At 41.8% G+C, this 26,115-nt stretch overlaps 1 protein-coding gene across 2 annotated transcripts in view; it reads right to left on the bottom strand.

Annotated features, from left to right (window-relative positions):
- Positions 1 to 26,115, bottom strand: part of LOC126088154 (uncharacterized protein CG45076-like) — a 165,181-nt gene that overhangs the window by 113,351 nt on the left and 25,715 nt on the right. Inside the window, exon 3 of one of the 2 annotated variants that reach the window (XM_049906274.1) lies at positions 20,352 to 20,426. The exons of the other annotated variant lie outside the window; for it this stretch is intronic. Within the exon in view, the coding sequence (XP_049762231.1) occupies positions 20,352 to 20,426 (75 nt within the window). The remainder of the gene's footprint in view (positions 1 to 20,351; positions 20,427 to 26,115) is intronic. 2 annotated transcript variants of the gene reach the window in all.

Raw genomic sequence — 26,115 nt, forward strand, 5'->3', positions numbered from 1 at the left:
GAAAGGGACAGAGACTTACATGGTTGTTTGCCCGTGACATGAAATGCCAAGAAGTGCTGTCGAAGACGTTTTTCATAATCAGACCAGTCTTCCACCGTCTCATCGTAAGGAGGAAAAGGAGGCACAGCCAACGACGAGAAACGCCCCGCATTTGATGCCGCGACGAAATCGCGAATCGCCGCTGTTAGAAGTGTTTGCTGTTCAAGGAGATTTTGCAATAGTTGCTCGGCAGTAGCCATGGAACCATGTGGGTCAACGGTGAAAAGGAAAAATCCACTACCTTGTCGCCAATTGTTATAACGTCAAGTTTAACACATATATTTCAGAACGACACAACACATATAAGTCACAGAGTAAGTTGACAAGCAAGACATGTGTACACGTTAGCATCTGAATGAGCACTGAGTCCCAGTCTAGCGGCCGCTGCTCGGCTGGCCGCTTAAGTGGTGCAGTTGCTGCATGGCTGGCAGACAGCGCCGCACGTAGAGGACGCGCGTAATTGCATGGCGGCGCTTTGAATGATCGGCGAGTCACAACAAAGGTATTCCACTGAGACCCATTGTTAGTGCCATTGGTTCTCCTGCCTACAGGCCGGACACATATTACCTAAGTTGATGACTCCAATAGTTGGCCACCATGAACATCACATCAAAAAATTTCAAATGTTCGTTGAGAAAATTAAAAAAATTATACTTGGCCGAAATGATATTTTAGTCAGCCGGGATGTGGTCTCGCTATTTACAAAAGCTCCTGTGGAGGACACAGTGAAACTCTCGGCAGTGCATTTTCCTCATGAAACAAAAACAAATTATATTTGGCTGAAACGATATTTTAGTCAGCCTAGATGTGGTCTCATTATTTACAAAAGTTCCTGTGGAGGACACAGTGAAACTCTCGGCAGAGCATTTTCCTCCTGAAACAATAGTTGTTCTGAGATTTTATGATGGCCACCTGCTTCTTGCATGGCAGTAAATTTTATGAAATGATAGGTGGAATGGCTATTGGTTCTCCATTGTCTCCAGCAATGACCAACTCTATGTTGACATTTGTGGTGTGGCCACAAGGCGTAGAAGCTCTTGATCACTTCCAGGAAAAAATGAACAGTAAGCACCCAAACATACAGGTCACTGTTGAGAGAGAGAGAAAGAGGGAAGGTTCCCCTTTTTAGATGTTCAGGTACAATAAAAGTCAGTTGGATGTCTCGGCCACTCAGTGTACGTCAAGCCAGTGCACACTGATTTATATCTTAGCCTCCAGAGTTTTCACCATCCAGCCCACAAGAGAGCAGCTCTAAATACACTGATACACAGAGCAAAAACCGTTTCTTATGAGGACCATTTGGAATCTGAAATTAATCATATGAAGCATGAGTTCCAAAAGAACAGCTATGGGTCACTTGATATCAAATCAGCATTCTCCAAGAAAAGGAAATGTGAAAATGTGGATCATGCAAGTGATGATCAACTGATTGCATTCTTTCCCTTCCGCAGTGTACATCCAGCAAAATAGGCAGAGTCCTGGGAAGACAAGGTGTCAGATCTGTTTTCCGGCCTCCTAAGAAGATAAAGTAGATGCTACGCCCTGTGAAGGACATCCTTAGCCTTATGAATCCTGGGATTTACGACATCCTATGTGAGTGTGGAAGCAATTACTTCCTGTCAGTCCATCCACATAATTTTCGACCGTTGTGCAGAACATGAACGGCACATTAAAAATTGAGAACTGGAGAAATCTGCAATTGCTGAGCACAATCTCACAAACATGAAACACTCTTTGATGAAACAAGTTTTATCCCAGAACTCCACATACTGTGACTCTATAATTGAAGAGGCTGCGGAAATAAGGATTTGTGAAAAAACCTTCAACTGTGATGGCGGACATAATCTTAGCATTTCATGGAAGGGATCTCTGAATGCAGAGAAGAGTCAGAGATATTCGTCGCAATGTTTATGCTACGGTGGGAGTGGGGGCATCACCAGTGCAGACATTGATACCATCTGCGATGGTATGACATAACTACCGACCAATTACAAACTGTCTTTGGGCTATTTTGACAGTCAGTTGCTCCTGACTTAGATGTTGGTGCAAATCATCAAAAGCTTGAGGTTTTACCTTGAACTGACACAGCAAGAAGTCCAAGAATGTTTTATAGAACAGTGCCGTTATGAAAGATTGCATTCTCAAGAAAATCTGTAACAACCAGGAGCGAACAACTCATGAGGACATACCTACTATTCAAGCCATTGGACTTCGCTCAATGTATCTGCCACCCAAACCATCTATCAACTTGCAGGAGAATAAATCCAATCTCCTTGAAGTTGGGATGCATCTCCTAGTCAACAACAAACCATGGGAAATTGATCTGCACATTCAGATGTGGTTAATTGCATAAATAATATATCTGTAAATTTGTAAATTATGTACATACTTATTTGTATTTCTAAAGTGATGTGTAACTGCCATATAACTAACAATAACAATGGCATTTTTGCTCCAGAAAGCATATTATGATAACAACAGAAAGATCCTACAAACGTATGTGATAAAAAGGGGAACAACATAAGATACAACAAAAAGTAGTACAAGAGCAGAAAAACACTACTGCCTCACATTCAGTGTTGTGTTTTTCAAGCTGTGTGTGAAATAACAGCTAAAGCTATTGCAATAAACAACTGACACAACTGTTTGGTCCAAAGCAATGCCAACTCATCCCATTTAAAAAGTAGGATAAAATTATACACTCTGATTAAATACACGATTACATATCATTTATTACATGTGCTTTTCATGCTAGTTAGTGTTTTGAGGAGTTTGAGTATCGAGTGTGTACATTTACCAGTCAGATATGAAAACAAAGGAGAGGAAAAGAACAACTTGATAATTGCTGCACAGACAGTTCAATGCATGACTATGGAACAGGAAGCAGACTAAACTCATATTTACTAATAAAAAATAAACAAATATCTCAAAAACGGCTTTCTTGCCAAGAATCTTCTGACTGGTTTGATGCAGCCAGCTATGATTTCCTATCTAATGTAAATATTCTTTTATCAGATTATAACCTGTACCTAATAACCTCAGACATTTTCTATTATTTTTCCTGTAAATTCCAACCTATAATTTTTGTATTCTAAGGATCTCTCTGGTGTGGACATATTCCATGTACTGCCAGCTGTTGCTGTCCAAAAAAAAAATGATATTTTGGTGATTAAGCCTATTGCCATCAGTAGCTGTGCTAATGAACTGGCTAGTTGGTGCCTCAGGGTCACATATCCTCACTACACCTCCCACCCCATGTTCTGGACATAGTCCACTCCCAGAAGTGCACGGATACGATGAATGTCAGAGCTTTTACTGTGGTTCACTCTACACAGTATGTGTTAGTAGCAGTGGCTCCCTCAACCTCAGAAGTCAGTTCCATATATTTGATGAATGTCTCATTCTTTGTCCTAACTAAACCATGTGCATGGCCCATGGTTTACTGATTAGTTTGTCTACATCTGCATCTATACTCTGCAAACCACAGTGAAGTGCATGGCAGAGGATACAGCCCATTGTACCAGTTATTAGGGTTTCTTCCCATTCTGTTCACATATGGAGCACATGAAGAATGACTGATCAAATGCCTCTGTATGTGCTTGTTCTCATGGTCCATATGTGAACAACACATAGCGGGTTGCAGTATTCTCCTAGAGTCATCATTTAAAGCTGGTTCTTGAAAATTTGTCGATAGACTTTCCCACAATAGTTTACATCCATCTTCAAGAGTATTCAAGTTCTGTTCCTTCAGCATCTCTGCGACGCACTCCCACGCATTAAACAAACCTGTGACCATTCATGCTGCCCTTCTCTGTATGCATTCAATATCTCCTGTTAGTTCTATTTGGTATGGGTCCCACATACTGGAGCAATATTCTAGAACAAGTCGCATGAGCGATTTGTAAGCAATCTCCTTTGTAGACTCATTGCACTTCCTCAGTACTCTAACAATAAACTGAAGTCTACCACCTACTTTATCCATGAGTGAGCCTATGTGATTGGTTCATTTCATATTCCTACAAAGTGTTACACCTATCAAACAACGGAAAATCCAGGATGGAATGTAACAATACCAGAGAAGGAAAGTTGCTACTCACCGTATAGTGGAGATGCTGAGTCGCGATAGGCACAACAAAAATATTCACACAATTATAGCTTTCAGCCATTAAGGCCTTTGTCAGCAGTAGACACACATACACACACGCACACACACAGACACACACACACACACTCACACAAATGCAACTTGCGCACACGTCTGCAGTCTCGGAGAGCTGAAACCACACTTAGCTATTTGTATAAGATGGCTAATTCCAACAGTGACTCATTGATATTATAGTCACAGAATACTACATTTTTTCATTTTGTGAAGTGCGCAGTTTTACGTTTCTAACACTTAAACAAGTTGCCAATCTTTTCACCACTTTAAAATCTTATCAAGATCTGACTGAATATTTATGCAGCTTCTTTCAGAAAGCACTTCATTATAGATAACTGAATCATCTGCAAAACACCTGATTTTACTATTAATATTGTCTTCAAGGTTATTAATATTGTCTGGAAGGTCAATAATATACAACATGAAGGTCAGGGGTCCAAACACACTTCCTTGGGACACACCCAAAGATACTTCTACAGCTGACGGTGACCCTTCATCCAAGGTAACATGCCGTGTCTCCCTATCAAAAAGTCCTCAGGCCAATAACAAATTTCAAACAATGTAAAATCCGGGCTGTAATGTAACAATATTATGAAAAGGATTGCTACTCACCATATAGCGGATATGCTGAGTCGCAGATAGGCACAACAAAAATACTGTTCCAAATAAAGCTTTTGGCCCATAAAGCCTTTGTCAAAAATAGACGACACACACACACACACACACACACACACACACACACACACGTAATTGCAATTCACACACACTTGACTGCAGTCTAAGGCAACTTTAGCCACACTGTGTGTCATCTAGTTTTGACGAAGGCGTTACAGGCCAAAAGCTTTATTTGGAAGTCTTTTTGTTGTGCCTATCTGGGACTCAGCATCTCTGCTATATGGTGAGTAGCAACTTCCCTTTTCATAATATTGTTACAATCACAAATTTCACTTGATACCCCATATGATCCTGCTTTGACATTAAGTGTAGGTGCGGTAATGAATCAAATGCTTTTCGGAAATCAAGAAATATGGCGTCTACCTGGTTGCCTTGATCCAAAGCTTTCAGTTTGTCATTAAGGAATGTGCAAGTTGGGTTTCACATGATCAGTATTTCGGAATTCATGCTGGTTGGCAGTGAGTAGGTCATTCAGTTCAAGATACCTCATTATGTTTGAGCACAGAATATGTTCTAAGATTCTACAAGATATCAATGTCAAGGATATTGGACAGTACTTTTGTGGATCACTTCTACTACCCTTCTTGTAGACGGGTTGTGACATGTGCTTTTTCCCAGAACTGGGCACGGTTTCTTGGTCGAGAGCTCTACGTCAGATTACAGTTAGAAAATGAGATAACTCAACGCAAATTCAGTATAGAATCTGATAATGATTCCATTGGGCTCTGGAGCTCTGTCCAGTTTTAGTGATTTTAGCTGTTTCTTAACACCACTGACACTAATACTTATTTCATTCATTGTTTCGGTGGTATGAGGACTAAACTGGGGCAATTTTCCTGGGTTTCCCTTTGTAAAGGAACATTTGAAAACAAAGTTAAGTATTTCAGCTTTTACTTTGCTACTCTCAATTACAGTTCCCGTCTCATTTGCTAGGGACTGGACACTAACTTTTGTTCCATTAACAGCCTTTACAAAAATATTTATTTTGGTTTTTTTGTAAGATCATTTGACAATATTCTGCTATGGTAGTCATTGAAACATCACTCATTGCTCTCTTGACAGCCAAATGTGTTTCACTCAGCATCTCTCTATCTAAAGGCCTATGCTTTGTTTTTCATCTATTTTGCAGTAATCTCTGTTTCCTTAGAAGTTTCCTGATAGAGACTACATACCATGGAGATTCCCTCCCATTATAAACTGTTCTACTAGGTCCATAACTATCCAGTGCATGATCATCTATTATTTTAAACTTGAGCCAAGTTCCTCTAATGCTCCTGCCCAATGCTGAAACCTTCAAGTTCATCATAGAGATATGACACTATTTATTTTTTATCTAGCTTACTGAACATATATATCTTTCTGCTTGTTTATTTGTCCTCTGTACTTGGTAATCATTGTTGCACAACTGCATCATGGTCACTGATGCCAGTTTCGATGTGGACTTCCTCAAAGAGGTCAGATCCATTTGCTGTCATTAGACCCAACATGTTCCAATCATGAGCGAGGTTCCTAAGTATATGTTCTTGGTAGTTTTCAGAGAAGGCATTTAGTAACATTTCATTGGATGTCTTGTCACACATACCACTAACAAAACTGTAATTTTCCCACTTAATTGTTCAATGATTAAAGTCTCCACCAATGATTACAATATGACTGGGATACTGGGGGACATCACACTGTATTTGATAAGTAAAGAAGTTTGATTTCACCTTTCTCACCTTATGAGTAGCCAGACTCATTGCTCCTGTTACATTGAGAACCCACACACTTCTTACTTGTTGAGCTGCAGTACACAAATTTGCTGTTGGTGCCTTTGGTGGCAATCTTCAGTAGAGCATACTGTCTGCCAATTGTGCAGTAGAACAAGTTACAATGCGACTTCCTCCAGAAGCAGCAGAAGTAGTATGTTGGAAATTGCTGTGTGGTGTTACAGATTAGACTCAGTAAACCAACTGTCGCCAACAAGGAAAGAGCAGGCATCTAGGACATGAGAGCTACAGGTATGTTGGTCTTATTGGCATACAAGGGAATGCTATGGTGGTCTTACTGGTAGTCAAGCACAATGCTAAGGTGGTCCATTTCCATAAAGACTAAACTGAGAAAGTAAAGGAGAATGAGGCATAGCAAGGGGCTGACACTGATCTGAACGAAGTTAGAGACAATGGCTATGGCTCTCCTCAAAAGTTTGGCTCTGTCTGATGAGATTATAAAAAAGCTATGTACTCATGCACTTATTCCATCGACACTTGATGGAGTTCCAAAGGTCTGCAAAGAAAGAGTACCAATAAGTCCTATTATCAGCGACACTAGTGTCCCTGCTTACCAGGCACTTCAAGAACATGTGGAGCACCTATAGTTGGTTGGTTTGGGGTATAAAAGGACCTATGTGGGCACATGTCAACATCACATACGCAACTCAACGGATGTTGTACAACAGCTGAGCAGATTCAGCCTTAAGGAGTCCAACACCCACACTCTTCCATTCACACAATATGGCACAATTTACTTGAATAACTTTGAGAATGATGAAAAGAGCTCACAGCACCTTTGAGCACCAACTGAAACTGTGACATGCCCATAAGAACAGGCTAGGGAAGAACAGCAAAATCAGTACGTGTCGCTTACAGCACAACATAACTTTTATCTTTGACTTATAGTATATTATCCTTCTTTTCTAGTAGTACATCCCCTTTTTTCTGACGATTTCAAATACGTTCCACTATTCTACATTGTCAAATGATTTCTTGAGGTCAACAAATCACATGAAGTCTTCCCTCTGTAAGCCAGTGTAATGTCAGAACTGCCTCTCTGATGTCCTTAACTATCCTGAGGTTAAACTGCTCATCGTTCAACACATCCTCAATTTTTCTTTTGCATTCTTCTGTTTATTATTCTGATCAGCCTTCTATGAATGATCTGCCAAACTGACTGTGTGATAGTTCCCACACTTATCTGTCTTTGGGACTGCCTGGACAGTACTATTCTGATAGTGTCATCGTATATCTCCAGTCTGACAGATTCTACACACTAATGTGAATAATCATTTGACTGTCACTTCCCCAATGAGTTGAGAAATTTTGAAGGAATGTCATTGATCCCATCTGTTTTGCTTGATCAAAGCCCTGTCAATTTCTGACATTAATATTGGATCTTTTATATCCTCCAAATAGACACCTATTTCTTCTTCTATCATGTTGGCAGGTAGTTCCTTCGCCACCTATCCACTCTCTCTTCTGGGTTTGGCATTGAAATTCCTATGACACTCTTGCTTTATAAATACTTCAAACAGTACCTTGACTATTCTGTATGCTGCATCCCTCTTCCAACAACCACGTTCTTTTTTGATTTTTCCATTGCAGCCGTTTCACAATTTGCTTCCTTGCACTTATTATTGCTTTCATTCCTAAGTGACTAACATTATTGTATTCCTTTATTTTCCTGCAGATTTTTGTATTTGCTTCTTTTGTTGATTAACTGATATATTTCTTCTGTTACCAAAAGTTTCTTCATATTCACCAATATTTGTCTTTCGAACTTCTGTGATTATTCTTTTTCCTGATAATTCTTGAGTCCCCTGAATTCAATCAGCAATAACAATATCCTGACAATTTTCGTGGACTTCAGCCTATGCTTCATCATTACTATACTGTGATGTAACCTAATCCTCCTGAGATTTTTTAATAATGTATATGCCATTGACAGTTGAAGTTTATTGCAGAACTCAAGGAGTCTTTCTCCTCTCTCATTCCGATTTCTGAGCTTGTATTCCCTCATAACTCTGCCTTCTATCGCTTCCCAAGTACAGCGTACCATATTCTCAATATCTGACTTACAGAATGTTACCCTTTCATTAGTTTTTCCATCTTTTTCTCATTGTTATCACCCCTATGGCGGTCCTATCCTGTGGATCTGAATGGTGGAATGTCTTTTGGGTCTTTTGTCAACAGAGAGAACATCATGACATTTTTTCACGGTCCACATTTACTATGGAAGAACATTATGTGTCTCCAATGCAGTTGTTTTCATCAACTTCTTTAAACTTTTTGGAGCAGTCTTCCAAGCAATGGCCAATAGGGTACATACAATCTATATCTTTTGAGAAGGCTGTTGGCAGAATGTGTGTGACACTTTATACAGTACTGGTAGTCTTTAGCTGCCACTGCTGATAATTTTTATTCAGAATCTATGCAATGGTCAGAATCAAAAACAGAATATTTTGTTCTTAGGTAACGGCTATCATTTTCTACCAGAGATAATGTTTTGCAATATACTGCCTAACAAGCTTAAAGAGAATACTACAAACTTATTTAAAAGACACTTGTAAAAGTGTATGTTAACCAATACATTCTATACAGGGCATAATTTTTAGATAACAGAGAGTAGGTGTTTCATAACTCTGCAACAGATAACACTAACATTTTATCTTTCTGAGCCAAATGTCTCACTTATTAAGGGGGATGCGAGCAAATGAAAAGTTCTGGTACACGAAATAGAAATGAAACATAATTATTATGATTCTGATCCCATTTGATAGTCAAGTATAGTATCAGAGGTGATTTGTAGTTTATGTTATAAAATAACTTCCTGCAAGAATGCATAAACAAAACAGCATTGTGCACTATGGTAAAAACAAACAAATTTGTTTTTGTGTTGCGCATCAGCTTTGTATTTGGAAGGATGGAGGCTCTGGATATCCTGGTTTAGGTTTTTCATGTTTCCTTAAATTACTTCAGATAAATGCTGGGTTAATTCCTACGGCCTACAACCTGTCCCATCTTTGTCAAATTAGACCTGTAAGTTTTCCAAGGCTAAGTCAAACTATTATTACTACTAATGAACACATAGTGGTGACCAGCAGCTAATGTTAACTGATACTGTATGTTATTCATAATGTTTACTTTATTTATATTTAAAATAAATGCACACTACCATGTGACTCTGTGCAGAGAAAAGATGCTCCTTTGAAAAATGCTGTTGCCTATCCAGTTATTTGTTCACCTAATGTTTATTTTTTTACATGTATATATAAATAGTTAGTTTTTATTATTTTCAGTTTCTGTGGAACCACTATACCAAAGCTACTTGTTGCCAGTGCAGTTGAGTAACTTCGATGTCATTTGATACTTATTTATTTATTTATTGTGCGGCTGATCCCAGCGGAGGTTCGAGTCCTCCCTCGGGCATGGGTGTGTGTGTTTGTCCTTAGGATAATTTAGGTTAAGTAGTCTGTAAGCTTAGGGACTGATGACCTTAGCAGTTAAGTCCCATAAGATTTCACACAGATTTGAACATTTATTTATTTATTTACTTATTTATACAGTATGTCAGCTGTTTATAGTTTTATATGTATTTATGCTGCAAAGGCTTGAATGCATAAAAACCTATCAGTAATTCAATCATTTAATTATAATTTTACAAATCCTACAATAAACAAAATTATCCACAGGCAAGTATTTTGATCTAACTGGGAACTGATTTCACCTTAGTGCAGTGATATTTATGAGAGAGAAAGCCACAGATTTGAAAAGTTGAATAGAGAAGCCTGATGTTATAAGAGCAGCATTAGCTGTAATGCCTGTAATAAAAGAAAGAAACTCAGAACTTTACTGCCAAAAGGAGTTATGATATAGCTAATACATGTATGCTGTCTTATGACTGCTGAAGAGTGATTGTCAAACATAAATCAAAGAAATAAATCTTTACAATAATGTGCACACAAGTATTGTATTTTAAGAGAATTATCAAGAAATAAAAGACAGAACTACATTCCTCTTATAATACACTGCTCTTTTTATGGATGTTAGACATCAATTGATCAAACACAAAATATGGAAATAAATTCTCATTGTGTATTGGGAACTGTCAAAACAGCTAAAGAATAACTGCTAACATAGGGCAGAAGCCAGAGCATAAATCAGGCAGTAAAACCATGCAGTCAAGACCATTAAAAATGGCGGAATCAGCACTTTTCAGGAAAACAAATAACTGAAAGTGAGAGAGGGAAAGGATGACAAGACTACGTGGAAATATGTCACAGTTATCATCAACAGCCAGTTGAAGAAATTATTCTATCTCAGAGTTGGAAGAGGGGGGAGGGGGGGGGGGGGCATCAATACCATGGACAGAGTGGTCTCTGGGTCGGGTCAGTTCTGTCAGGTTGCAGAAAAAGTTCTGGATGGCATAAGCAGTTCTGGCTACACCACCTCTCAGTGACTTAGTTGTTTCTACTGCTGATTCTGTTGGGTAAAGCTACTTACAATTTTACTCATAGTGGCATCTCAGTTTTGGACAAGGCGAATTTTCATTTTAATAAACTCCTAATAATCTATCTGCTTTGGAGTTAGTAATTTTCCTAGGTATCTTCCTCTCCTACCGATATTGCCTCTGAGATCTTCTATCAGTCAGATCAAAGCCTCTCACACTGGTCAACAGGACTGCATTCTACCTCAAGAACCCTGACACTCAGTCCTTTGATGAAGCACAAGACTGGAACATTAGTGCTACAGAAATGATTTAGTAGAGCAAAAATGTTCACTAAATGATTCAATGTCCTCATCATTTGCTTCCTGTATCTACTCTGCATAAAATTAGATCTATGTTTTCTGGAAAGTGAAAGCCCAAAGCTATTCCACCGACAGAAAAACATAGTCCATCAGTATTCCTCCCTTTCACGGATACAGCCTCAATAAAAAAAGATACTGGGTAAATTTAGTATCAGACCAGTGTTTTGTACCACAGAAAATTAAAGAAGTACAGTGTACATTCAAAGACTCCCTTGGTTTGAGATTACCTAGTGTTTACAATATGCCATGTGAATAGGCAGAATTATGTGGGGCAGACAATCCACACTATGCCTGAACCTGTACTGAACATAAACATCATATCCAATTGAGAAATTTGGAAAAGTCAATGATAGCAGGACACAGCCTTACGAAATGACATAAGATCATCTCCGAAGATAAGAATATCTTATTTCGTGCTTCATCTTCCTGGGAATCTGTAATAAAAATGGTGTAGAAATTTGGATGTCCACTACGAAATTTGACAAAGACAGTGGTGAATAATCATAGCAAAGCCTGAATCTAAGCTCTTAAACTGAATCATTCACAAACAACCAAAATTAAAAACTTGATTTCAAATGGCAGTGGTAGTGTACTGGACAGTCTCCATTCTGCAAATCTTGCACCAGGAGATATCATTTCATCAAAAGTAAGGCATACTACTGCTGTATAAGAGAGACAAACATCAGTGTAGGTGCTGTCAGCTCTGGATGAAGAAGATAGGGAATATCTTCAAAAACTCAAGTCTAAAACGAACCATGACACAGCTTGAACACCAAGAAAATTTTACACGTGGTGCTAAGTTACATCAAAAGTTGCAACAAAATTTCTTTTAATTTTAAGATTAAATTCAATGTACATAATCACAATACAAGACAAAATAATTTTCATACAGGCTTTATATTATTTTCTATTCTTCATATTTGTATTTTGCCTTTAAATGGTACCTACAGAGATGAAAAAATAAATCCAGAATTCCTGAAAATTGAAAAGAAAATAAAAAACATATCTTATTAACCACACCTGTCACAGATTATCTGATACATATATTTCAGAACTAAATATTATTGTGAACCATTAAGAAGGTTCACCTCAAAAGCAAAATGTCCCTTTTCTTCAGCAAGTTAATTCAATGAGTGAATGATTGAATGAGTTTATTGATGCCCCCAAATCCTGCTAAGTCAATTCTTTGTGTACTGGAATAGAGTCCTTATGGGACCCTTTCCACTTTAGATTGCAGTTTCAGCAGGTCGTTTTGGAAAGTCTACCACCTCTTACCATCTTCTGCTGAGGTATTGCATCAGTAAGTCACAAAAACTTTCTTAGTCCCATCTATGCACAAGGTCTTAATCTATATGGTTCTAAAGTGCACTCTTCATGGTAAACATTGTCATAAATGATATTGTTCATGTTCAACAAACTTTGCCTTTTACTGGTATTTAATTAATAAGTATGTCAGTGGATGACTGTGTGAAATCCAACACACATCTCATACAAAAATATTAATTTGCTGCCATGGAATATTCTTGCAGAATTAATGCCAGAAACACAATGGCTTTCATTAAGTCTTAACAAGTGTGGTGGATTCAGGGTGGTTTTCTCCAGAGAATACACTACATTTTATTGCACATCATGGCAGAACAACACATACAGAACTGCCCTTTAACATGGCGGGAAGCAAAGAAGTCAGAGATGAAATACAATACAAAGATGGTTTGTTTATGTATCGATATTTCTGGTGACGAGTTTATCGGCACCACATAGCCCCCCCCCCCCCCCCCCCCCACCACCACCACCACCACCACCCAGTACGGAATACTGTTGAGAGACCGGAGGAGGGGTAACTATGGCGTCAGGTGGAGTTGTGCGAGGTAGACGAACGATAGTAAGCTTGACGGAGTCCTCCGGTAGTGGTGTTGGAAGTCGTCGATCTGCGAGGGTTGGCCAGTTGACGTGGAAATCGTGGAAACGAGCCGGGAGTCATACAGGCCATGTGTGTCGGAAGGAGGTGGGCCTGTACGGAGCAATCACGATGATGTCGGCTGAAGGTGTTGCGAATGCCGGAGCGTTTCGAGGTCGACGTCAGAGAGCAGAGGGAAACACTTAATTAAGTGGCATGGTACCACAGGATTATCACTGGGAACACTGGGAGATGAGTAGCAAATCGTCTCTGAATATTACAGAAATTTTGTGGATAATGTCAGAGGGCACAGGGACTGTCACCTCGAGTGAGGGTGTGTTGACCAGGGGAGCGGTGGGAGAAAAACCTCAACACGGTGAGGCAGGCGAGAGCGGGGACATGCTTGAGACAGGTAGCGGTGAGCAGTTTGTGGTTGCGGGTTGTGAGCTCGATCGAGAGAGTGTGGTTGATGGGGAGCTCGGCAACGAGTTTGACAAGGAGTTCTTAGATGCACACGACGCTGAGTGATCGCTCGAGGGAGGGAGCAAAGGTGAAGCGTCGTGTGGGAGTAGGCAGAGTGGAGTGCTCGTGTCAGGGCATGGCATAGATTCAGGCTCAACATCAGCTGGTTTGAGTCTGTTCGGCGACACAGTGACGGGGGAATTTTTTATCAGGATGTCAAACGTGTTCGTGGATCATTGAAGCACACGATAAGGGCCAGAGTATGGGGGCTGGAGAGGTGCTTGGACAGAGTCGTCCCAGAGCACGTTCGCACATTCCGTGAACGGAGGGTAGGGGTGAAAACGAGTGTCAGGCAGGAGGACAGACGAGTTATCCTGGGAGGACCAGGGTTTGTCCATATACATATTCTGCAACTGTCCCTTTGATGTCTTCCTTGTAGGTTGCACGAGCACTGAGCAGTACAAGCAGCAGGGCCTCTGTCCATAAGGAGTTGTGGCAGCGGAGGGCCGCCTTGAGGATGCGGCGCCAACGCTCGACGAGGCCATTGCTTTGGGGATGGTAAGCAGTCGTGTGTATGTGTTGAATTCCGCAGATATGGCAAATGCCACTGAACAGGGCTGACCCCAACTGACGGCCCTGGACAGTGGTAATGACCTTGGTACAACCGAAACGCGATACCCACGACTCAATGAAAGAACAAGCAACAGTTTCTGCGGTAATGTTGGGAAGAGGGGTGGCTTCAACCCAACGAGTAGTACGATCAATGGTGGAAAGTATGTAGCAGAAACCATTGGAGGCGGGAAGAGGGCCCACAATGTCGATGTGCACATTCTGAAATCACCCATGGGGAATAGGGAAGGTGCCGAGAGGGGGAGAGGTGTGTTTGTGTACCTTGTTGCGTTGACATGCAAGTGAGAACATAGAATGAGCGCCCCTTGACATCTGTTCGAAAATATTTGATCGTCTCGTACACAGCCAGAAGTTTACGATCGAATGCGGAATATTTGCGTTGGACGTTGTTGAGCTTTTGTGAGAAAAACTGCAGGGGCGAGGTCTGGCCGTCGACTGTCTGGCTGAGAACGGCGCCGATGGCAGAGTCACTGGCATCTGTTGTTATGAAAAGTTGTGCATCGGGGTGGGGATGTGTGATTGTGCAGGCTTTGGTGAGGAGTTTGTCGAGTTCCGAGAAAGAGTCTGTCATTTCTGGTGTCCACTGCAGAGGCCGGGTTCCAGAGGTGTTTTTTCCTGCCAAAGTGTTGGTTAACAGGGCTTGTATTTCCACGGCTCGGGGTAGGTGTTTTCAGTAGTAGTTCATGGTGCCAAGAAAACACTGAATTTCTTTGAATGAAGGAGGTCTCGGTAGATCTAAGACGGACTGTACCTTCTCCGGTGGAGGTGAGATACCTCCAGCCGATACCCAGAACCAAAGGAAGGTGACAGCACGCTGTTGCAGTTGTAGTTTGCCAGGGTTGGTTTCGATGCCTGCAGCTTTCAAGGTGTCTAGAACGGTCTGCACATGACGTATATTGTCCTCGACAGTGGAGCTGAAGACAAGTATGTCGTCAAGGTAAGCAAATCAGAATGTGAGGCCGAACAAAACCTCGTTAATAAAGCGTTGCCACGTCTGTGTGGCGTTTTTGAGTCCAAAAGGCATGAATTGGAATTGAAAGAGGCCTACGGGTGTGGTGATTGTTGTTTTTTCAATGTCCTCGGGGGCCATTGGAATTTGGTGGTAAGCCCATTTACAGTCGATGATGGAAAAAACAGATGGGCCCGATAGTGTGCTGGTGAAGTCGGCAACTTTTGTCCATTATAGTTCTTGCATTCAAGTGACGGTAATCCCTGCACATGCGCCAGGTCCCGTCTTTTTTGGGTGTCATATGAATGGGAGTGGACCAGCAGCTGGCAGAGGGTTTGAAGACACCAGCGTTTAAGAGCTCTGTGATTTGCTTTTTGAGATCACAAAGGCACTTGGGGCAAAGTCTCCGGGGTTTACTAGAGATGGGAGGACCCGGTGTGAGGCGCAATCTGTGCATTGTTCTGTTAGTAACGACAGCGATGTTGCCTGATGCAAGGGAGGCTGTTTGTTTACTGCTCGCGTCATGTGAGTCAGGCAGAGCAGGATTACTGCGTTCAGTTAGCTTGGCTTTTCCGAAGGAAGCCAAGGTGGCAACGTGTCCCGGGAGTCAGCGTGACAAGATGGCCACCAGCCCGAAGCGCAAACTCCGGAATCGTGAAAGTTCGGTTGGGTTCGTGAATCGTTAGTAGGCACAGCGGCCGTGGGTGCGGCCTGTGGCAGCACGGTCCCGGTCGAAACATGTGAATTGCGTTCAGGCACGAGTGCACTGTCTGTGTAGTTCATCGAGTTCACACGGTGGCACACAGGAGCAGCGGTTTCACAGTTTGCAAGATCGTCCACTGGGAGCAGACCAGGCTGAAGTGAGGCACAGCGCGCATGCGCAGTGGTACACAAGTCAGAGTCAACAACTGTGGCGCGAGGAGGGCGTGGCACTATGGGGCTGTCAGTACACGTGGCGACAGCAGTACGGGGGCCTAGTTTACACACGTCTGCGTAGGACATTGCGGTGACAGCACAGTTGATAGAGGTGACGGATGAGGGGCACACAGAAGTAGGATTGTCTGTACAGTCGCTGCACTTACCAACCTTGATTTGTCCTTGCTGAAGTGTTTTTAATTTCTTGAGAGCGATGGAGAGCTCGAACTGCTTTTCGTGGATCTGGCGGGCGAGCTTGAAATTTTCGTTGCGTAGGCAAGCGACCTGTTCTTGCTCGATGAAGCACTTGTGTGTAATTTCTTGCAGCGCACACAAAGGAGACGAGCATGTGTGTACTAGTTTAGCACAAACAGATGCATCCAGGGAGTGAGGGCTCGACGGAGCACAGGGAAAGTGAGTGTTTGTCAGGTGATGAAACATGATATTGCGCACTATGTCTGGGGAAAGTTTGTGTTGGCGCAAGAAATCAATGCCTATGATAGGTTCATCAATATCACACACTAGGAAAGTCCACTCAAGCTTGCAGTTCAGAGAGAGCATAACAGAGTGGGATGTCGAACCAATGCACTGCAGTTTAGTGGAGTTGACAGCTTGTAGTGACATGTGGTGGGAACAAATGTTCTCAGATGCTAGAGACGTGGGCAGTAGGGACACATCAGCACCTGTGTCAACAAGAAACAGTTGTCCCGAAGACATGTCTTTGACATATAAGCACCCACAAATGTTAGGTCATTCACGAACTGAGTGAAGCACAGGGAGGTGCCTGTCTTGTGCGCAGGAGACGGCACCCGAACCTACCTGCGACCGGCGTTTGGGAAACAGCAAGGAGGTCTGCAGTTCCTTGCTGCATCACTAAAACGTGTGTGGAAGTAGCAGTAGGGGTAATGTGGATGTGCATCCTGCAGAGAGCCCGTAGCCAAGGGGGAAGGACGAGGGTCCGTGCCTGCCGAAGAGTTGACTGCAGGAGGGGGCGAGGCCATCGGCAGTGCCGACGAGTGGTTACCGGTGTCCAAATTAATGCGGCGTCCGTGGCGTGCAGGGGGAGGGCGAAGCTGTTGGCGGGAGGCGGGTTCAGTTTGCCGAGTGTGAAGCTCGCATTGTAGTGCAGAATGACCTGTCAGCGGCGTGGATAAGTACGTCAGTTGCTTGATCTTCAAGGCAAGAGATGGCAGTTTGGACAGAAAGAGGAAGTTTCTTGATCCAGATTGACAAGAGCATGTTATCAGGCATGACCTGGTTGTTCATGAGGAGTCGGAGATGGTGCCACAGCTGTGATGGAGTCGAGTCGCTGAGTTGTTCCTCGTAGATGAGCTGCTGGACCTTCTCAGTCGACGTCCTTGTAACACGTTCCAGTATCGTCCTCTTGACAGAAACGTATACGTCTTCCTGAGAAGGTGTGGTGACTAAATCATGAATCAAGTCAGCATGGTCGTGGAGATTGTTCATGAGACAAATATACCGTTAGTGGCCATCAAGCAAATAATATTGAAAGGCGAACCAGAATTCAGGGTTCTCAAAGGAGAACACAGGCAGTTTTGGTAGTTTCGTGAGTGGTGGCGGCCTGGAAGCAGCCTGCGGGTAAAGTGCGGAAGCAGATGTGAAGTCCAAAGCGTGGGCGGCAGTAGCATTCTCAAGCCTTCACGGCGCGGTCGGGGAGCTCGATGGAGCTGTGAACTGGCCCTGCGGTAGAGTGAAGGTGGCACGTTGTGGTGGAGAGGAGAGGTGTGTTTCATGGAAGGTGGTACGTCGCGGATGGCGCAGAAGAGGCACCTGGTTGTGCCGAAAACGGTTGCGGAAGCTCAACTGGAGCCGGTGCGGATGCAACAGGTGAGAAATAATTCATGAACTGTGGGCACATGTTAACACCCTGATAGCTCAACAAGAGAGCTGAGCCATAATCACCTGTGTGGCAGGGAGGTGGTGGAGGTATGGGCTGAACCAAAGCACCATGTGTATAGTGATGCCGAACGTGGGGTGAGTGGTAAAAAGGCTCATTGTTCATAGTCACTTCACTCGAAATCACGTTCGGATAAGGTGAGAGCCGTGGCACAGAGCACTAGGGTGTAGTAGTAGAACGTAGGGTGTCGTTAGGCCCGCTAGACCACTTGTTGTTCATGTTGCAGACTGATGTGCTGAAGTCAGAAGACACATATTGATGTGGGAGAGAAGTAGCAGCAAGCGTGGTCGGAAGCTGAGGTGAAAGGCCCATGAGCCTCGCAGGGCCGACCATGTGGCTGTAGTTAACATGGAGTTGCACAGAGTAGGGCGTCGAGAATTGTTGCTCCGGTAGTGGAAAGTTGTCCAATGAAACATTAATGGAGTTCGACGTTGGTACTGCACTGCATCGAGAGCCATAAGTAGTGGTGGCACGGTTGGTGGAGGTAGGCACATGAGGTGGTGGGAACAAAGGCATTTGGTAACCAGAGTCATGTGTGTTCCTAACCTCACTTGTTGTTACAGGCTCAAGAATATCGAGCAACACCAGGGGAGCTGTCGAAGGAGAAACACCGTGTTGCAATCCTGGCGGGTGTACATCGCCAGCAACATGGTGCATATTTGTCACAAAATCGGGTGTTAGGCGTGGAGCCAAAGTCATTGTTTGAACACTGTTGTGGTAAAACACACGAAAATAACTGTCGCACTCGTCGTGGGCACTGTCGGGAAGCGAAAACGAATAACGAAGAATCTCGGGGTCACCTCCGAGGTGGATTCAGGATGGTTTTCTCCAGAGAATACACCAACATGTTAAGAACTATATTTTATTGCACATCATAGCAGAACAACAAATACGGAACTGCCCTTTAACATGGCGGGAAGCAAAGAAGTCAGAGATGAAATACAATGCAAATATGGTTTGTTTATGTATCAATATTTCTGGTGACGAGTTTATAGGCGCCACACAAGTTACAGTTCACTGAGTAACAAGTGCTGCCATAGTCCATGACACCACACAGTTATTACATGGTAAGCATCACTTGCTACTACCAACAATACAGTACCACATTTCCTTCAACTCTACATTCCTCAACTACAAAAACTCAACTCCCACTTAGTTTCATGTATATTCTAAGATGGAGCATATTTATACCAATATTTCAACAATACTGTCTACTTTAAAGTAGTTTTAGCTAATAACATAATACAATTAACTCACATTTCTGTGTACCATGTAATAAATAATGCCTTTTTAAATATTATTTAACCACGTTTTCCTTTTTTGGAGAGGATTTTAAGCTGTACTGATTGTAAGATACAATGAAACCATTAAATTAAAATAGCTTCCAAATAGAGCATAATAGATTAAATCAAGCACATTCCTGCAACCAGATAATTTAGTAGTTTAAATCAGTTTGCATATGAGATAAAATTGAACTCATTCCTAAAACCACAAAATTTAGTAGTTTAAATTAGTATATGTAGAGCAAAAGATTATTAGTGGGGTTACAATTTTTAGAGCGCAAGGTACTATGAAACATGATATATAATTCATATGTAAAATAAATATCCCTCAGTTACATAACTACATCATACGAATCACACAAACATAAATAACCATACTATCTGAGTAATGAGATTTTAGGAAACATAACCATTGAAGTAATTTTGATTTTTGGTGGCTCACTTGTCCACAATTAAATCATACAAAGTAAGAAACAGTATTTATTAGATTTAGGAATGACATATGAGCAAGAAAGGGTAATCCACATTGCAAAGTTTCATATGGTAATAGTTGTTATCCAAACTCCCAATCTGTGACACATTCCATGTACTCTTGGTAAAAACCAACTGAATATCAAAAGAACAATTTAGTCAGTTTATGCAGCTATGAACACTACTGCAAATCAAAGTCTTTAGTAAATCATTTAACACTTTATAACTCCTTATTTTATGAATAGGAGATAATTATAATTTTATTAAAAATTTCATATATGATTTATATATTTATTTAAAGGAGACATTTTCGCTCAAAATTGAGAAATTGGGGGCAATACAAATAATTATGGGTCAATTTTAACGAGTAAGTACACTGGTGATACAAACCATTGTATCACCATCTATTCCACGTAGACATCGACCTCCTGCACAATCCTGGTAGTCTAGAACACTCCTTTCTTCCTGCAATGACATTTTAAATTTTAGCTACTACATGAGCATAAACAATAACTACATAACTTATTTCCTCTATTTGACTGAACAGCAGATAAAATAAATGTTTGGCTGAAAAATTTTTGTTGATGGAAAAAAATAAACATCGCTCTCATTCCTCACTACTTTCTGTCATACACCCATAACATGCTTTTTCATACACCTAAATGGTGCTATTAACATCATTGCCAGACATTCCTCTCTGTTTTTAACAGTTATGCATGCTGCACTGTTGGCTTCCTATCTCCTTACTACTAGCACTATTTCATGACTCTCTGCTCTTCCCCTCTGAACAGGTAGCTTTATAATTACTCAAGGAGTATTTCCTGAAAGACTGGGGTCTGAGGGCTTTGGTGTTCACTTATAAAAGTGGAGATGGTTTTCTTCAAACTGTAGATCTGTCCCCTTCCTTCCTGAGTTCTCAAAAACTTCTGAGAATACAGACTATAACAGACTAATGAACTATCTTTCTGACAAAAAAACTTTCTCCAATAGCTGAATTGTGACGCATACAGTCTACTCTACAAAGAAAGCAACTTATGTTCCCAATAAAATGAATCAGGATATATTGCTACTCACCAAATAGGGGAGGCATTGAGTGGGAGATAGGTACAATTAAAAGCAGACTGTTGGATGTTATTGAACTACTGGACAAAGTCCTTTGTCAGCTGTAGAAACTATTTGTGTGGTCCAGTTTGTTTCTACAACTGATGAAGGACTTTCCGCTAGCTTAATAACATCCAGAAGTCTACTTTTAAATGTGCCTGTATGCTACTCAAAATCTCTGTTTGATGGATAACAATCCATCCTAATTCATATTTTTGTTATTCCATGCCCAGTTTTCCACTGTTTGATACATGACTCAGAAACTCACTTATGGTATAACTAAACAAGAAAATTAACCTTGTCAGCATTTTCTGTGATTGTATGGGTCATGAAATGGTGGAGTTTTTTTTATCTCAACAACATAAAACAGAGGATTGCATCAATGAATGATGCCATAGGAATAAAACTAAATCCAGATTGGGGAAACCTTAAACATGATGTCCAATGAGGTTCGGTACTCAATGCTGTTCTTGCATACATAAATGAGGAACATGGGAGCTCTTTTAGAAACTTGATATAGACATATGCCCTATTCCAATGGTTTCCACGATAGAACATATTTAATATATACATTGTTTATTTATTGTCTGTATTACTTGATACATTGTGAGTTTTACACATGTACAACAGTTAGTAAACATTAAAATATATGTTTTACAAAGAATCAATTGAAAAATCTATACTTTTAACATATTTGCCTCTAATCATGTTCAAATATGAATATCCCATACTCAACTTCAAAGCATTTGTGCACTCTTGGGAGAACATGTTGTGTTGCTTGTCTGAATGCCTCTGCCTGTTTCCTAATGAAGTCCTGCAGTGTCCATGATGCAACCAAGCAGTTAATCTCACATACTGTGGAACTTCGATTTGACATTCTCTGATTTTATCTTTTTTGCAACTCTATACCACAACAAATTCATAGCCCCTGTGAAAAACCCATAAGATCAATGCTAAAAAGTCTCCAATTTTACATTTCTTCCTACTAAGGGTTATACCGATTACTCAATGTCTCACCTGACTTCATCCCATTTTCTTCCTATTGACATTTGATGTGAATGAACAAGTAATAAGTGGCTCAAAAGACAGATGGTTCACACCACAGGTGGTGGCGGAATTAATGGAATATTTTTGGCCATTGTGGAGAAGGGAGATTTGAGAGAGGAAATGCTGTCGTAATCCACTACTGATGTTGCCATTACAGCTTGCAACATTTAGCTTCACCATGCAATTACAATACAACTGCTGCTAGCTTGCAGCAGTAATGGAAAAACAAGACAGTTGACATGAAGTGCTCCGGACTGAGCCAATATGTGATGAATGGACCCAGTCACCACCTTTTCCTGCACTACATACAACTCAGTATCATCATTCCATATGTATTTCCAATGTACTGTATTCAGCAACAATATCAACTGTCAGCCTTCTAAATTCAAACACTGAGTCCTGAAGAATATGCTCGGTCATAATCAAGGAAGTGTCGCCCATTACTGGCTACTGAAATAGTCACCTAATAGCCAGTGCAGCCACTACAGAACACTATCACACATAAAATGAGCTCACCTGCTTGATGTGTGGAAAGAGGGGAGTGGCCCTTCAGTGATGGAAGTGCAGGTAGGGATGAAAGCATTTTGTGAAGTGCTGAAAATATACTTTTCGTGCAGATGATTTGCTACGACAGAGATTCACATGGAAACAGAATAGGGGTTTTGTGATAGCACATTTTAAAGACTTTCACATTCAGATGTGACATGATACAGTTGCAACAACTACATACACTACTCATGCAAATACCTTGCACGACACACTGTAGATAGTAAAGACTGTCAGCAGTGACAGAGGGCATGAAGCAAAACTGTAGCACCAGAGCTTTCATTCAAATTTACATTTTACACAGTGTACAGAAATTCACCGAGCCAACTTCTAATAAGCTTGTAACATCAAGTGGGGAAGTAAACTCAATTTTTCACGTCTCTGTTTCTCTCATCAAGCCTAAAATAACACTTTAATGGTGGTGAGCATTTGAAGACGTAAAGCATTAAACAACAGAAATGGTGATAAAGCACATCATTAAGCAGATGTCCACATTTATGCCTGTGGTTTAACTACTTAGCTTCTGTGATATTTTTGGTTTAATTTAAGGGCTCAATAACTACTGTCTCCCTCAACAGGCCAGGGTCACCACTGAAGGAGATATCTAGGTGGTAAGGTAATGATCACAGTTCCCTCTTCTAATCATCAATGCTTTTATTACATGACAAATGTACAAGTCGAAGGCTAGGTGGGGACTCAGGTCCCGGAAGTATACAAAAACAAAGATCAACTCGAAGACATAATACACATATGATGTTTTGGCCTATCGATCCATGGATCGACACAACAAATTCAACATGCTCATCAATTTTTTGCTTTTTTTATGGGTGAGCACAAAGGATGATCTCTCAAAAACGTCTGTTTTGAACAAATAATTTGTGGTTGTAGCATGTCAGAAAACAGCTCGATTACCTTGTACACAGATACCAGTGTCAATTTTTGATGCGTTTTTACATGCTGTTACGCATCTGTGATTTTTTAACAACTGACGAAATTCATTGCCACAAATTATTGTATAAACACTGTAATGCACATTTAATTTCTTTCATTAGGACAGATTTTATACAAAGTCTTGTAGAGGATTGAAATTTTTAATCATATATTTCAATTACAGGTATTTTTGCTCATCTTTGGGAGGGAGGGGGTTAACATTTTTCTCAATTCTGAATTTTCTCAGTTTTGCGTTTTTTTAAGTCTGGACCGCAAAAAAATGTAAAATAGGAGTTGACTGTATTCACCTTTCGTCTCTACGTCTTAGACTTCATCCAGCCCCATATACAAAAATCTAATGGCGTTAAGTTCTGGCAATCTTAGTGGCCAGTTAATTGTACTACAATGGCCAATCCAGCAATCAGCATAAGAGTGGTTGAGATGTCCCCTCACACATCTGGTAAAATGTGGAGGGACACCATCATACTGGAAGTACACTGCAGTCTGTGTGGCCAAAGGAACATTCTCATAGTGTTCAAACAAGTTTTCTGTCCCTCCATTTGCTCTTCTAAAATAACTGATCCATCAACATATTACCAATCATGCCACAGCCACCACTGATCAAAAAATGAGCTCGGACATTACTTTCCAAAGGGGAGTGCGGATTTTCCTGTGATCATCGAAGATTATTATGTGTGTTGTTGATTCAGTTCTGTGTAAACTTGGCTTCATCAGTGACTAAGATTGTTGTTGTTGTTGTGGTCTTCAGTCCTGAGACTGGTTTGATGCAGCTATCCATGCTACCCTATCCTGTGCAAGCTTCTTCATCTCCCAGTACCTACTGCAACCTACATCCTTCTGTATCTGTTTAGTGTATTCATCTCTTGGTCTCCCTCTACGATTTTTACTCTCCACGCTGCCCTCCAATACTAAATTGGTGATCCCTTGATGCCTCAGAACATGTCCTACCAACCGATCCCTTCTTCTAGTCAAGTTGTGCCACAAACTTCTCTTCTCCCCAATCCTATTAAATATCTCCTCATTAGTTATATGATCTACCATCTAATCTTCAGCATTCTTCTGTAGCACCACATTTCGAAAGCTTCTATTCTCTTCTTGTTAGTTATCGTCCATGTTTCACTTCCATACATGGCCACACTCCATACAAATACTTTCAGAAATGACTTCCTGACACTTAAATCTATACTCGATATTAACAAATTTCTCTTCTTCAGAAACACTTTCCTTGCCATTGCCAGTCTACATTTTATATCCTCTCTACTTTGACCATCATCAGTTATTTTGCTCCCTAAATAGCAAAACTCCTTTACTACTTTAAGCATCTCATTTCCTAATCTAATTCCCTCAGCAACACACGACTTAATTCGACTACATTCCATTATCCTAATTTTGCTTTTGCTGATGTTCACCTTATATCCTCCTTTCAAGGCACTATCCACTCCGTTCAACTGCTCTTCTAAGTCCTTTGCTGTCTCTGACAGAATTACACTCCTGGAAATGGAAAAAAGAACACATTGACACCGGTGTGTCAGACCCACCATACTTGCTCCGGACACTGCGAGAGGGCTGTACAAGCAATGATCATACGCACGGCACAGTGGACACACCAGGAACCGCGGTGTTGGCCGTCGAATGGCACTAGCTGCGCAGCATTTGTGCACCGCCGCCGTCAGTGTCAGCCAGTTTGCCGTGGCATACGGAGCTCCATCGCAGTCTTTAACACTGGTAGCATGCCGCGACAGCGTGGACGTGAACCGTATGTGCAGTTGACGGACTTTGAGCGAGGGCGTATAGTGGGCATGCGGGAGGCCGGGTGGACGTACCGCCGAATTGCTCAACACGTGGGGCGTGAGGTCTCCACAGTACATCGATGTTGTCGCCAGTGGTCGGCGGAAGGTGCACGTGCCCGTCAACCTGGGACTGGACTGCAGCGACGCACGGATGCACGCCAAGACCGTAGGATCCTACGCAGTGCCGTAGGGGACCGCACCACCACTTCCCAGCAAATTAGGGACACTGTTGCTCCTGGGGTATCGGCGAGGACCATTCGCAACCGTCTCCATGAAGCTGGGCTACGGTCCCGCACACCGCTAGGCCGTCTTCCGCTCACGCCCCAACATCGTGCAGCCCGCCTCCAGTGGTGTCGCGACAGGCGTGAATGGAGGGACGAATGGAGACGTGTCGTCTTCAGCGATGAGAGTCGCTTCTGCCTTGGTGCCAATGATGGTCGTATGCGTGTTTGGCGCCGTGCAGGTGAGCGCCACAATCAGGACTGCATACGACCGAGGCACACAGGGCCAACACCCGGCATCATGGTGTGGGGAGCGATCTCCTACACTGGCCGTACACCACTGGTGATCGTCGAGGGGACACTGAATAGTGCACGGTACATCCAAACCGTCATCGAACCCATCATTCTACCATTCCTAGACCGGCAAGGGAACTTGCTGTTCCAACAGGACAATGCACGTCCGCATGTATCCCGTGCCACCCAACGTGCTCTAGAAGG

Source organism: Schistocerca cancellata, chromosome 6 (genome assembly GCF_023864275.1).
Source record: "Schistocerca cancellata isolate TAMUIC-IGC-003103 chromosome 6, iqSchCanc2.1, whole genome shotgun sequence".
In the NCBI taxonomy this organism is placed as follows: domain Eukaryota; kingdom Metazoa; phylum Arthropoda; class Insecta; order Orthoptera; family Acrididae; genus Schistocerca; species Schistocerca cancellata.